The following is a 15220-nucleotide window of genomic DNA, read 5'->3' as shown; positions in this document are numbered from 1 at the left end:
GAGAGAGAGAGAGAGAGAGACCTGCAGAGTAGAGAGAGAGCGCTCGAGAGAGCCGCCATGACGAGAGCGACGGAGGAGAGAGAGAGAGAGAGAGAGAGAGAGAGAGAGAGAGAGAGAGAGAGAGAGAGAGAGAGAGAGAGAGAGGGAGAGAGGAGGAGAGAGGAGGGAGAGAGAGAGAGAGAGACCATCAACAGGCTCATTTGTATAATTTCTCATGTGTCATAAAGATAGGCGTAATCACATATTTAAAGTCAGCTCATCCAGAAAAAAAATATGAACGTATAGTTTTTTATGGTTTTTGGTTGTAATGTTTCTGTATTATACACAAACTGTCAATTCCATATGTACAGTATTAAGGATGTAAATACTTTATGTGCATTGTCTGAACCCCTATTATCAAGCTTTGTTTAGCTTATTGGGTTTACACACCACTCCATTATGATTGCATTTAACTCGTGAATAAATCAAATGAATGAATCACCAAATAAACACGTTGTCCTTTAAATCAGCATAGACTGGTTCTCATGCTCTGTAGATGATAGCACATGGAGATGGCGGAGAAACGAAGAGAGTAAGAGAGAATAATGACCGTAGATTTCCCTGCGTGCTGCTGATCCCAGGCCTGCTGATGTTTCTGTCAGCAGAACCAACGACACCGACATCTGTCAGCTCTCCCCTGATGCCGCGTAATGACTCCAAATGTTGTTCTGCTCCCTGAACAAATCATCGTACAGCAGACTGATTGCTGAGCTACGGTCCCACTCCATCTTTCCACAGCAAGAACAGTGTAATGACTTTTAGGCAACATCTCTGGGGGGGCTTTTTCCCAAATCATCACATACCACTTACCTCTCTGCCATCTTGCTCCACTTTTAGTTTCACACTCTATAATCATGAACAAGTTGCTCAACAGCTATCTTGCGGATTTGTAAGTTATATACTATCCTATGTACAGTATATGTTTTATATGTCTATATTTCTGTTGCTGTTGCTATATGTATTTTGTACTCTAAATGTGTTTATATTGTTTTATTTGATCATACTTTATTCCACCTTTTAAATGCCTGAACACACTTGCATCCTTTGATTATTAAGATCAAAATGAGATTAATAAGAATATGTAATGTATTTAAGTCAAAAGGACTTCTGTGTACAGTAAGTCTTACCGAGGTCTTGTCCCCGTCTTCAGGCTGAATCTCTCCAGCGATGAAAGCTTCCTTCTCGTCTTTGATCCAGAAGAAGCGCTTGATGTCGTATGGTTTATTCATAGCATCCAGGCGCTCCGTCTCATTGGGAACCAGGAGCGGCGGGGGGTCCACATCGTCCCCCCAATCCCCATTATAAGGCATGATGCTGCTGCCACCAACACAAACCAACCAAGAAACCAACTCACAAAAGTGTGTTGGAAGTAAAAGGAAGAAATTGGCCATCAGTTAAAGGTCACCTACTATGCAAAATCCACCTTTTCATGTCTTTTCTACATCAACATGTGTCCCCTCTGTGAAAAGAGATTCTCTCTCTTTTTGTCCTGATCCATTTCTATAAAAACCTGTCTGAAAATGAGCTGATCAGATTTTGGCCGCTTTGTGATGTCATAACGATGTTTTGTCTTGTGTAACCATTAGCCAATCAGCAACCAAGGTAACCCCCCCCCCCCTTATCACCTGAATCTCCTCTAGAGCACCATTGTGTTCTTTTTAACCAAATCTCTCTCAGAGGGGCGTGAGGAGGGGCTCCTTATTGTCATCTAAAGTAACAGACAGAGAATCAGCACTTTGGAAACAGGGCTGAAACAGAGGGGATTATGGGATGCTGCAATGACCTGTTTGGTGTTTCAGCCAATCAGAGACAGGCTCTGTATATATCTGAGACCTGTGATATATTGATGAAAAACAGTATAATAGGGGACCTTTAAACAGTGTTTGACTCACAAATGCAGGACATGGAGGTACAATCAGGAGGAATACAGGTGTTTAAGATCAATCTCTTTTATATCCGTCCTTCATCTTCGTAATATGGTCACATCTCTAAAACCAGACATCACCCCGAGGTCTCATCCCTCCGATCTGCCAGGGAATGTCAGATTTGGGAATTCTTCAATCTGCCTACGTCCATTTAGGGTTTTCCTGGAAAGCCATCACTCAGACTTGGACCATCTTCTCCACCTCCCACATCTGCTCTTAAAATGGCCATCTCTCTGTGCGCCAGATAAGAATTTGGATGAGTAAGGCATCTCATATTCAAATCATAGACATGCAGATACTAAGACGGCCATTTTGTTGTCTTTTTTGTTGCTTCTCCACAGGTTTCTTCCTCCTCTTTCTCTGCAGACTGCCCAATTTCAAACCATGTTAAATTGAAACAGTTTCTCAAAGAGTAGAAACACATTTCTGATTTTGTTTAGAGACCAAATTTGCCCAAACTTTTGTAACATAACCAAAAAATAACCCTGTGTCCACCAAAGCTCGTTGAAGAGCTTTTAGGGAAGCCTTTTGTTGAATCATTGTATCCTGATCATATAGAATGTAGCCTCAATTTGACGGTTCTCAAAACTGTGGCAGATGTTAGTCTGGTTCCCTAAAGGTACAGAGATACAGACTGACGCACACTTAGGAGAGTTCATTGTCGAGTCCACATTTTTCAGCTTTAAAAAGAAGCAGCCACCTCAAGCAATACTGGTCTTTTAAGGAATCTATGAAGCCTAGAGAATATTCTTATAATATCTAAACTGTCTTTTACTGTTCATCTTTATCTTCTTTCTCTTTCTTCATGTAGCCAAATGAAATTGCCCTATGGTCTCTTGTCCCTGTTTTGTCTTTTTGTATACGTAAATCACTTTGGGAGAACAAAAGAAAAGGTCATGTAATTGAATCACTTCAAACCACACCTCATTGAACAAGCTGCTGTATAGCTCAGTGGTTGAAGCAGACAGTTCATATCCAGATCACTATTTAAAAGAAAATTGTCTGTCCAAAAAATATAATAACACAAATAAAAAGTTCCATAAAGAATATTCACTAAAAGTATTTAAAAAATACTTGAAGCAAAAGCCTTTATACATTAAACAGATGTTATTAATGTAGAAAAACCACCAAGTGTTAGGAGATGTGTGCAATTTTGCGATTTTGGTAGAACTTGACTTATTGAAGTAATTGTAAATACACACACACACACACACTATCTCAGACAAGCAAATTCATACTAACAGCTGCACTGCACATGACCGTTTCGGAGGGATAAGCTAATTTGTGTGTGTGTACGTGTCTATCTGTTTTTGCCAATATGACCACTTGTGGAGCGTTGAGACCCCTATGGTTGAGACATACATGATGCAAACACATAAACTGATGTAAAAAAAAAAGTGGGAAGAAGAGACTGAAACATGATTCAAAGAGGAAGACTGAAAGGTATTGAAATCATTCATTCCACCTGTGTGCGTGTTTGTCTAGCCTCTGGAAGTGTGTGGTGTCCCGCCAGACTTTTCACAGCTTATATGGATTTACTGTGTCCTGTAAACAGGCTGGTGAGAGGGTCCATTGTTCCAGCAGCTAATACTGCAGCCGTGCAGCTAACCCCAGGGCCGCTAAAGAGCCAAATCCCTCCAGCCATTATCCCCCAACACCCAACTCTCCCACAACCTTTAACCGGTTTACAATCCTGACTAATGTTTTCTATAAGTACAAGTATTGTATGATTTTTGATAAAGAAAGGCATTTAGGTTAACTGGATTTGATGTATGTTTGAGGTTTCCACATCACTACTTGCTGGTTCACTTTGATAAGAAATACAATGCTAATAATATTACATACTTATCATTATGGAGTAGTTAAACAATCGTAGACTCTGAATATTTATAAGAACATGGAAATTAGATGTGTGGGATGGTGAATGTGGGCAACAATGAGAAAAATAATCTCTTTTACACGGTGATATTATGCCCTTTAAATGGATGAATTGTTGTTATTGGAGAAAAAAAGAATAACCATAGAAGGATGCATAACATCTGAGACATTTCTTATGAAATCGTATGAAATACTTACATTTTTATGTATTGATGCTACAAAAGCTTGAATGGAGACTGGTACTTAATTTTGGGAGTAAATATCCATGTGCTGGTGGTATTAAAGAGGCTATTGTGAGACTGGGAGTAACCAGAAAAAAATGTAGGCTAAAGTACGTCAAAGAACCAAAATATATTCAATCATTGCTTTCCCATTTTAAACTACTTTATTTCTTAATTAAACATTATCTTTGAAATCTATATTTATAATCATAAAAATACAGTGAAAATTAACATAAATAGGCTTTGTCACGGGTATTTTTTCTTTTACTAGTGTGGAATACAATACAGTACTTTAAAATAAAGCAGAACTGAAGGCTTCAATGTAAGAAATTAAGAATCTGATCTATACGGGCACGCCCACGCTTCCCGGACGCGCGCCCGTCACGTTATACCCGTTAAGGACATGACGTCAGTACGTGCTTGAGCCTGCCCGAAAATGCTCTCCCGTGTTGTTGGATTTCGAAAGAGCACAGGACTTTGCGATGAAATAATACATTTTTACCCGTGTGGAAAACAAAAACAAACCGCATGTTTTTAAACGTAAGTGTTTCGCGTTCCCATTGAGTGGAGAAACGGTGTTTTTGGAGGGGACTCCAACGGGGAAGTTTGAGTGATCGTTTTTTCCCGGAGTGATGTCGAATCCTGGGACTCGGAGGAACGGGTCCAGCATCAAAATTCGACTGACAGGTAAAAAAAAACGACACCGAAAGAAAGAAAGCCCTTACGGTGCATGTTTTAACTGGAGCTAAAATGTTTCTCCATACAAACCACTGTTTCAAAGTGTTGTTATTAGCAAACCTAACAGTGTCTCTTTGAGGCTCTCGGCTCTGCTGTTTGCCCAAACATCCGGTTTTTGTGTGGCTAACAGCCCATAGATGTATAAAGAGAACTGGATACAGCGTCGGAGGCGGGACCCCGTTCATTTCTATGAGAGATGCTCCGTGGCGCATGAAGCTCAAAACGGCCTGAGCAAAAGTACCCGTATGTGGGCCCATAGAGCATGCGCAGTTCGGTTTTCCCTTTAGCCCCGCCCCAGATCTCCCGCTCTCGGTTGAATCAAATGAATGGAGAGATAAAATAACTCTGGATTCAGCTTTTAACTTCATTTTTACAACTTTAAGTCCACAGTTATTTAAATAAGGTTATATACAAGTGTTCTTGCTGGGCAGTTTAATTAGCTTAAAAAATATATTAATGCTGATTAACAGACGTCTCTTTCCTAATGTAAGTCAATGGGGAAATAGTATTTTGGGGCCCAGCGACGTCACAGATTGATACTGAAGTTGTAGTACCGCCGTTTAGCCACTGCGATAACTTTGCTCCAACGGCCGGCACACTTCCTGGAGGCACAAGTGCTAGCTTGTTAGCTCATATGCTAACCCAAATTACCGAGAGGACAGTCGAGAAAGCTACTCACTATCAATGTGGGTTTCACTGTATACAAGACCTATCCTTACAGGTCATTAGAAACACCCACTCTCGAAAGCTGTATTAAAAAACTTTACGATTAGCCAACACTTGTTTCCCAACCAGCTAGCGTTAGCTTATAGTAACACTGTAGTTACCGTTGACCGCTAACGCCTGCTAGCTACACCCATATTTTTGGGGTTTGACCAGCCGAACACATCGCTTGACCTGAATGTGATGAGCTCTGATCCTGGGATTAAAGCTAATGTCGAACTACACCCTGTGTGAAACAAAATCAATCTCTCGGTGTATTTAAAAATGCTAGCATGCATTAGCCATGAGTATGGATTTCGCTGCTGTGCGGTGGTGTAAAGTAACTAAGTAGATGTACTCAAGTACTGTACTTTGGATTCAATTGTCAGATGCACAGTAGCTACAGTGTAGTTATGGCAATGGACATCTTAAATCCCATGCTCCTTCAACAATGCTACATAAGTATATAAGACATAAACAATCAAATAAACTATTACCCATCAAATAGTGCAAGAGAAAGTGACAAATGTGCAGGTAAATGTGTATGCAGTGAACTATATACATATCAAATAGAATAAGATGACTAAAACAGAATGTAAAATTAAATACTCTACAAGGATAAAACACTGCCTATGGTAGTAATAAATAAATGTGAGACAACAGATGAATGCTTAAAAGTTATCAAGGCACTTCCGAGCTCAGGAGTGCAACAGTCTTATGGCCTGTGGAATAAAACTGTCTAAATACAATTGTATCTACTTTGTACTTCTACCCACTACAATTCAGAGGTAAATCATGTACTTTTACTCCCCTACATTTACTTGTGACCTTGAGTTACTTTTTTAGATTTTGTTAAATGATGTTAAATATAAACAACACCTAAAACATACTTTAGTTACACCTGGAGTAAATTCACAAGCTACCCTGCAGCATACAAAGTCATTCAATTATAATCAAAACAAATGATATATATTATTCTAAAATCGGTCAATCTGCATATATATACTATACTTTTGGTATTTTAAGTATGTTTTGATGCCATTACTTCTGTACTTTTACTAAAGTAACCTTTTGGTTGCAGGACTTGTAACAGAGTAATTCTACACTGAGTACTTCTCCCACCTCTGCTGCTGTGTCAGCTGGAGCAAAACAAATGTGACTGTCAACTCAGTGTTACCCAGAAAAGCTTGACAAGTTGGCTCTTTTGGTCATCCTGTTATCTACTCTACTATATTTGTGTTCGTTTTAGGGTCAGTCTTTCCTCTGTAGGGCACATGTAGGTCTTTTCTTTCCCTCTCACACACGGACACAGCTGGAACAATGGTTTTTACTGTAGCTAATGTAACCCCACTGGGCACCCAGGGGCCTCTATTCAAATGGTAATGACCACTCTGCGCCGCTGGGCAGACGCCTTGTCCTTCTTCTGATTCAACGTTGAGCAAACACACACCATAATGTGCTTGCCTGTAGCCTAAATAGGTTTTCTTTTGGTCTGTATGCACCGGTGCAGGAGAGCACTTCAAGTGTATGATTGTGAGGGATGATGCCGAGTAAAAGAGCTACAAGCTGGCTGTTTATTTTCCTACTCTATTCCTGTTTTTGATTTAAAGAGAGCAGAGTATTGACGAAACCTACACTCCTCCAGATCTGGCATACTTCTTACCTTATCATACATTTTTCTCATTTTAGTTACAAGATATGTTTATCTGTATTAACCAGTTACACATAGTGTCTCAATTGGCAATCCGGGCTCACAACAGCAGTACTTCCTGTTTTAGTCCCTCGATGAAACAGTTGATCGATTTATTAGCAATTAAAATAATCCTTAGCTTGAGCCCAAGTTAGGAGAAATGCAGTCATAGGGAATTGGTTCAGTACAGAGCTACATGTTAATGGAAAATCACTATTAAAATTGCAATTTCAATATGATGATGATATTGGAGTGATGTCGTATTTGAACCATAACACTCATTATGATTGAAACGTATATTAAAAGATTATGTAGTGGTAAAAAAAAGAGGAGGATATGTTCCAAACAAAAACCTTTGATTAAGTCTGGTGTATCCAATTTGTAGGCTGCTTCGCAATAATCTAAAAACGTTTTTAAATAAATAAAAAATATTAAACCTTTTATCAAAAATGCAGCTTTCTCTGGTCTGATTATTCCACTGGTCCATTTTATGATTTTGATAACATTTGGTTGCATTTGAGCAGCCCTTTCAGTACCAACATGGTACATACAATATAAGTAATCTGTTTAAAATAACACAAAAACAATCTTCAAGTCTAGTTGAAGTCTTCAGTGTTGTGTTTCAGGTGATCCGCACACTGAAAGGAAGTAGTGAAAGTGTGTATGGGTGTTTTACGCAGTGGAGGGTACTCATTATTTCAGCTTGAATGCAAACAGTGGTTATTGCCCCTGACTGTGCCCCGCCCCCACAGGTATGAGAGGAATTCTAATTGGGTGAGGAATGTGTGATGAGCCAATGGGAGAGCAATGCTGTGGCTGGCCAGCGCTGTGTTTAGTCTGAGAGAGGGGTTGTTTGGCCTACATCTGAAAGGCCTGTGTGTGTGGCGGAGACGCAGACAAAGACCAGGGCGAGTCTGACTCACATTTTAGAAACTGCGTTATATGGACATATTTTAGCTAGCTAGAAGGCGGTGTTCTGGTTAGCTTAAGTTAGCTAAATAAGAGGGGCTTTTCCAAAAGTGTCAAATTAGGTTTCATGATCGAGTGAGATGTGAATGGAGACTATTGTACTGAATAGAGGAAAAATATGATGACAAAACGCTTTGAAAGTCTTATCGAGAAACATTTGCAGATAAAGATTTTGCCTGTCTGCTTTAGGACTTTGTTTTATCACATTTGTGTCTTAAGCCAAGAGTATGAAACACCGAAAGTGGGCCTCAAATGCACGATCAAAAAGGTTTCTTATTTGATAAAGTGTTGCTTGCTTTAAGTAATACTTCCTATCAGGGACTGGTTGTTGTCAGTATGTGGTAAAGTTTACCGAAATCAGTGCAGCACGATTGTGGTTCATCTTACTCGTATCGCGATATGGTTCCCATTATCAAATTGAATTATACTTCGTTCAGATATCTTCACATATTTAGCCTTTGCCAAATATCGCGCTTCCTGCTATTTGAATATTGCACTAGTCCATGTAGTGATGTTTCTTTTAAATGTCAATGAATTATGTATCTGTCATTTGGAAATAAGCGTTGTGGACTCGCGTTGGGCCCAAGAAGAAGTAGTTGCTTTGTTTGGGTATGAATGTGTTATTGTGAAAAGAAAATGTCATCTAATCCATATAAGAATGAGTGATTCAAGGGATATGATGTTTTGCTCATGGTAGCAACACGATTTGGGGAAATAATCTAATTGCAATCTTTCTGACAGATATTGCGAATGGATTTGCGATATTTGTTTTTAAGCGACCCAACGGAAGTTTATATAAAATGCGGCCATATCTCCGGCTAGGAAGGTCGCATCAACGTGCTCCCGTCTCTAGCACCCCGCAGCCCGAGCTACGAGTGAAAGAACTAAAGTTACATGAAACTTCTGTTGGGTTGCTTTAAAGTCGAGCTTCAGTTTAAGATTCACCCTGTGATAGAAACACGTGATGGAGCATTGCTAACCTGACTCAGAAACCATCGAGGAAAGCTCCATTGGAAGCCTTTTGGAAAGGGCAGGCACTTTCAAAAACACTTGGCAGGTGATTGGATCAATCTGTCAATCACCTTCTATCAAGGGCCACTTCTGATTGGTTAACAATGGCTGGTTCATGTGGAGCACAGCACTTCTGATTGGTGTGGATGACTGACGCACAAGAAGAACAAAACAAAACTAAAAGAAATCGCAGGCTTTGCGATTTGATAATTGCATCATTTCAAATCGCGATTTCGATTTAAAATTGACTAATCGTTGAGCCCTAAACACGTCCTGCTAATGTTTTGTTCCTTCGCACTTGGATTCAACTATTTCCCCCCAAACACAGAGCAGTGTCAGTAGGCGACATGGGATAGAGGCGAAGAAAGAGGAATAACTTACGGTAAAAAAGAGCAGTTGAAAAAGGAAAGGACACAATAAGCAGCTCAAGTGTGAGATAGAGATTGAGGGAGGGGGAAAGGGGGAATCATGCTTACTTAGGAAGCAGCATAAGCACTTCTAATCCTCTCACTTACTGAGCCAGCAGCCTGTGCAGAAGCACAGAGAGTCGATGCAGGAGCTGACAATGGAGAGCCTGTCAATGTGACAACAGAGAGATGCACTGTAACCTAGCTTCTGTATGTGTTGGGAGAACTGTTTGTCATACTGTGTTTAGCTGTCGGCGCAGGGCATGTTATTAAGCAGGTGAGAGATTTGCTCACATGTCTTTGTTGTTGCTGAGAGGAGAAGCTTTGTTGTAATCTCACATGGGTCCTTCTGCTTTATTTCATCTGAGAAATCGCAGTATTTAAACTGCTTTGGCTCGGTTCGTGGTCGTCACGAGTATTGATTTAAATGTGAAGATAGTTCATGGCACCTTGGCAGCTTTTACAGAAAACTCTGCCCTTATTTTGATTTAAGACGCTTTAACAAGCTTCTGCAGTTTTCTGGTTCTTGTCATACCTGACAGGAGTAGAGATAATTAGACACATATCTGAGGGAGGTTGGGCGAACAAAATGGTACGCCTTCAAATTCTTAACACTGTTGCTTCTGAGGTGGTAAAAAGCTCCCCTCTCCTTTAACTCTCTTGCGATGTTGTGTGTTCACTCAAGATTGAAAATAATTCTCCCCCCGCTGGCTCCCTCTTGGTTTTTACAAAAAAGGTTTCAGAAAGGAAAGGACATGAATGCCAAAAAAAGAAAGCGGGGTAAATTGAGAACCAGCTGAGCCGAAGCTGTGTGTGTCTTTACCAGCCGTGACCTTGGCAGGATGAAGAATTTCCTGAGACGCTGAGAAAAAAGGGCCCGTCACATATTCAGAGCCGGTCAAAGAGGACGGATGGCAAAGATGTGACAGTGCCGGAAAAAGTCTTCCTCGTCTGCTCGTCTAAAAGAGGAAGCCGGGGCAAATTAGAAACTTGATTCTGTCCCGCTGCAGCTGCGTTTCTTTCATTGTGTCTGGGAGAAGATGAGGTCTGAGAGTGGAATGTGTGAGTCAGGAGGAAGAGGAGGAGGAGGAATGAACAGGGTTTCGATGAGGAAGAGGAAAGGATATCCTGCAGCCATTCTCCACGGGTTAATCACAGGAAGTAAACCACCGTTAGCCAGACACATCTACGCCACCGCACTAATTCACCACATCCTAAACCGCCGTCTGGCTGACTGACTTCCTAGAGGTCTGTCTGGGCCAAAGCACATCATGCCCAGGTTTTTAATTTGGCCGCAAAGATACGATAACACTGACTGTCAGGTGGTGTAGCAAATCAGACGGGAGCAGCAGGTTTAATAGATCATGAGATGCCTTCGCTTTTTCTGAAACACACCAACCAATCTTCATGCCTTTCATGTCGCTGTAGCAGCAAAATGATAAAAAATAAAACGGGAAATTGACTCAAAAATGTAACTGCCGCTATGGCACCAGACGCAGGAGAAAGGATCCAAAGTCCAGAGACAAGAACGTGTTTTTTTTGCAGTTATATTCCACTGATCCATTATCCCACACTACATCGACAATGGTTTTCCCACATCTTGCCCTTTTTGCCTTTCCTGTGGCCTCCTTTTGTCTTCCCCTGCTAAAAAACCATATGCCTATTCTGGCGCGCTAACCCCACCTACACCTGTCTGCAATATATACACACCTACCAGGTGTCTGAATCATCCTCTGCCGGAAACCACCTTTCAAATAAAAGCATAAACCACTACTAAATAATGAATCTAAAATAATGAAACAGTAAATGTAGGTGTCGTCAGACTTCGAATGCTCAAAACGACTTGGTCATGGGAATTTGAAAGCAAATGTATATTCGAATATTCGACCCCTAAAAAAAACGGTTAACCGGTTTACCGAAATGTACGTATCCTATAAAATAAAATAAAATAAAAATGTTGAAAAAAATACATCCAATAAGTATAGACACCAAGTCGAATGTATTGAACTGGTGATCGCAGTTTGAACAGTTGACAGCTATAGGCCTACAGGGGTAACGTAACCCATGACAACAGAGATCAGCAACCTATAACAGGCCTATGCACAGAATGCAGCTATTCAATACTCATTGCTGTTTAAGAATATGAGCATGTCTACTCAGGGGAGAGGCGGGGAGCGGAGACGATTCACAATCAGGCCAGCTGTAGAGAAGACCCTCTCAGCTGGGATTTGGGCATGAGATGAGGTTTGAGTCTGCGAGGTCTGCGAGTAGGGAGGGGCAGCTCTGCCCGCTGTGAGGGGCCGGTGAGCGGAGCAAAACACACCTTTAGACCCAACACACTTAGCTATGGCTCTGTTCGTATACATCGAATTATTCCATTTGATCATAATCAACTTAGGCACCCCTCCCAACAAAAACACACAGCTTTTGAATAATCATTGTATTACTTTGAATCAAAATAAAGATCGGAACAAAATAAATTAAAGTGCTTCATTTATTTAACAATTTAAGACGGAGAAAAGCAGCGGACTGTGGAAGTTTTTTGGTTTTATAAATGATATTATTATTATAATAAATATCATTTGAATGCATTTAGTTTTGTTTAAAGCTCACCGTGTTAAACAAAGCCTGTGAAACCAGTTAAGGATGACGGCACTCCCTCGCCTGGTTGCATAAAGATGATTGACGTGATATAATTACACACAGAAATGGAGCCAAAGTATTTCTCTTTGAACATATTCTGCCACATTCTGCCAGCTGTTCCAGGTCACCAAACACCGCAATGTATCTTAATTACCTGTCAGTCAGTGGGTTGAGTTACCCGCCTTCAGGGAGGAATCCATGCGGTAATTGAACACCTCCATACCTGCAGAGCAAGTGCTGCTGATTGTCCAGAGAACCTTACATCCCTTTGTTCATCAAGGTGTAGAAACTACCACGGAACAATTTGGGGCAAAAACCCTATTTGCATTTATTTTTGATGTACAGTTGCAAGAACAAGTATGTGAACCCTTTGGATTCTCCACACATAGCGTTGTGTGTTCCTTCCAAACAACTCAACTTTGGTTTCATCTGTCCACAGAATATGTTGCCAGCAGTGCTGTGGAACATCCAGGTGCTCTTTTGCAAACTTCAAACGTGCAACAATGTTGTTTCTGGACAGCAGTGGCTTCCTCCGTGGTGTCCTCCCATGAACTCCATTCTTGTTCAGTGTTTTACGTATCGTAGATTCGTCAACAGAGATGTTAGCATGTGCCAGAGATTTCTTTAAGTCTCTAGCTGACACTCTAGGATTCTTCTTCACCTCATTGAGCATTCTGCGCTGTGCTCTTGCAGTCATCTTTACAGGACGGCCACTCCTAGGGAGAGTAGCAACAGTGCTGAACCTTCTCCATTTATAGACAACTTGTCTTACCGGACTGATGAACATCAAGGCTTTTAGAGATACTTCTGTAACCCTTTCCAGCTTTATGCAAGTCAACAATTCTTAAGGTCTTCTGAGAGCTCTTCTGTGCGAGGCATGGTTCACATCTGGCAATGCTTCTTAAGAATAGTGTATTTTTATAGGGCAGGGCAGCTTTAACCAACACCTCCAATCTCGTCTCATTGATTGGACTCCAGGTTGGCTGACTCCTCCAATTAGCTCTTGAAGAAGTCTTTAGCCGAGGGGTCCACCCTGCACTGTGAATGTTTACATGGTGTGTTCAATAAAACCATGAAAACATATAATTGTTTGTGTGCTATTAGTTGAAGCAGACTGTGTTTGTCTATTGTTGTGACTTAGATGAAGATCAGAACTCATTTTATGACCAACTTATGCAGAAATCCAGGTCATTCCAAAGGGTTCACTTTTTCTTGCAACTGTATGTACATTGTAATATGATTCACAATATTGCCTAGTTATTTTTAATTAGAATTGAACAGTTGAGTAATTGGATCATGGCGTGATTGTGTTTATTGTAGATATTTAGTACACAGACTTGTTCTTAAATCTGTAGAGTACGATCTGTAGGCTGGGACTTCTCTGCAACACAATATTCATTCAGAATGACATTTTAAACCATGACGATTCTAAAGTCATCGTGCCTCGTGCAGTTTGGATGTTGCACCTCTCCGTGTTGTGATTTTAGTCAAATTCCGATGAGTTGTTTCGCTGGATAATCCGCCTAACATAGACGACACATAATAACATTAATAATGATGCCACTCTGAAAATGTGTTCTGCTTCAACGTTGACATGAATCAGTTTTCTGTTCATTCTATTGTTTGCAGACTCGCATAAGAAAAAATACAATTTAATACACATTAAAAACAGTTATAAAAAGGCGAGTTTTGACCTGTTATTTGAACAAGACCGTCAAACTATGTGCTTTTATACATATGCCATCTTTAATCACTAATATATCCGGGCTGCTAAATCCTAAGAACTGCTACAGGATTTGATTTGATTTGTTTTTGATCTTTATTTTTGAAAATTATGTAACTTTTAATCTTTTTTTAGCATATTGTTTATTATATTATAACTTAGTACTTTTTGTAACGCATGTAAGATATGCAACACTAAGCTGTGGCTCTCTCCTGCTGTAACGCTGTAACGCTGCACGTGTCCCCTCTGCGTTGGAGCAAAGAGAACTCGCACCTAGAGCCATTTCATCAACATGTTTATATCCAATTTGTCCCAACTGTCAGACCACATAATGTTCCCAGCAAAGACCTAAAAGCTGGTACTTAGCGCCGGACATGTATACATGCAGTGTAAATATTATTCTAGTTATTACGTCGATTACAGGTTACTCTTTTCTGACTGCATTACATCAGCTTTATGCAAACAGGCTGCTTGTTTGTGTCCAATGCCCACACTGTAATCAAGTCCTCTACGAACTGGACGTGGTGTGGTTTCTAATAATTAGTTTATTGCTGTGTTGTTTTAAGTTTTACAGCAGTGACCTAGAATGAAAAACGCCACCATACGCAGCCTGGCAAACAAATAACAAGAAATTGCACACACACTCCCACACACACAATAAAGTAAATACTTATTGCACGATTAGGAACGTGTAAAAGTGTAGTTTTGCTCTCTGGATCCACAAAGATGATGTGGCAGCGAAGGCACCCTGCCACTCTCGTGTGTGTGTGTGTGTGTGTGATCCTGACACTAGCGTATACTTTACTGCCCATTCTCCTCCTGCAAGTCACATAAGTTCTCCTGCTCATTACCATCTTCTGGCATTCATATATTACCCTGAGCAGCGTTCTTCCTCCACACTGCGCTCCAGTGTAGATTTACGCCAGCCTCCACACACCCTGAGATCATTTACATATTTGTGTGTGCGGCATTTTGTTCATAATGATTTTCTATTCTTTTGCAGTATTATGTGCCAAGAACCTCGCAAAGAAAGACTTCTTTCGTAAGTATTAAGATGTGCTCATTTACATGTGCATGATTTCACCGTGATGACGGTTGGTTTACGTGATGAGATGTGTTTCAACGAGGGTCTGTGTGTGACATCAAAAGCAACTCTGTAAACACATGTAGCGGTGCACTGATGACATTATTTGTGTAGGTGGAACGGGAAGTTGGCATCTCAATGGTTCGTTGACAAAAAGTCAATCTGATTTTGGAATATTGCAGAAATTAAG

The 15220-nt window shown here is 40.6% G+C and overlaps 1 protein-coding gene across 3 annotated transcripts in view; it reads left to right on the top strand.

Annotated features, from left to right (window-relative positions):
- Positions 1-4475: 4475 nt before the first annotated feature.
- Positions 4476-15220, top strand: part of smurf1 (SMAD specific E3 ubiquitin protein ligase 1) — a 29776-nt gene continuing 19031 nt past the window's right edge. For all 3 annotated transcript variants that reach the window (XR_004567293.1, XM_034198890.1, XM_034198887.1), the window contains exons 1-2: positions 4476-4750; positions 14950-14988. Coding sequence is in view for 2 of the 3 variants with exons in the window: in XM_034198890.1 (XP_034054781.1) it covers positions 4696-4750; positions 14950-14988 (94 nt within the window). In the remaining variant the exon portion in view is untranslated. The remainder of the gene's footprint in view (positions 4751-14949; positions 14989-15220) is intronic.

The sequence above is a fragment of the Gymnodraco acuticeps genome, unplaced genomic scaffold, assembly GCF_902827175.1.
Source record: "Gymnodraco acuticeps unplaced genomic scaffold, fGymAcu1.1, whole genome shotgun sequence".
In the NCBI taxonomy this organism is placed as follows: domain Eukaryota; kingdom Metazoa; phylum Chordata; class Actinopteri; order Perciformes; family Bathydraconidae; genus Gymnodraco; species Gymnodraco acuticeps.
Note: the sequence above shows the minus strand (reverse complement) of the source record. Positions and strands in the feature narration are given on the sequence as shown.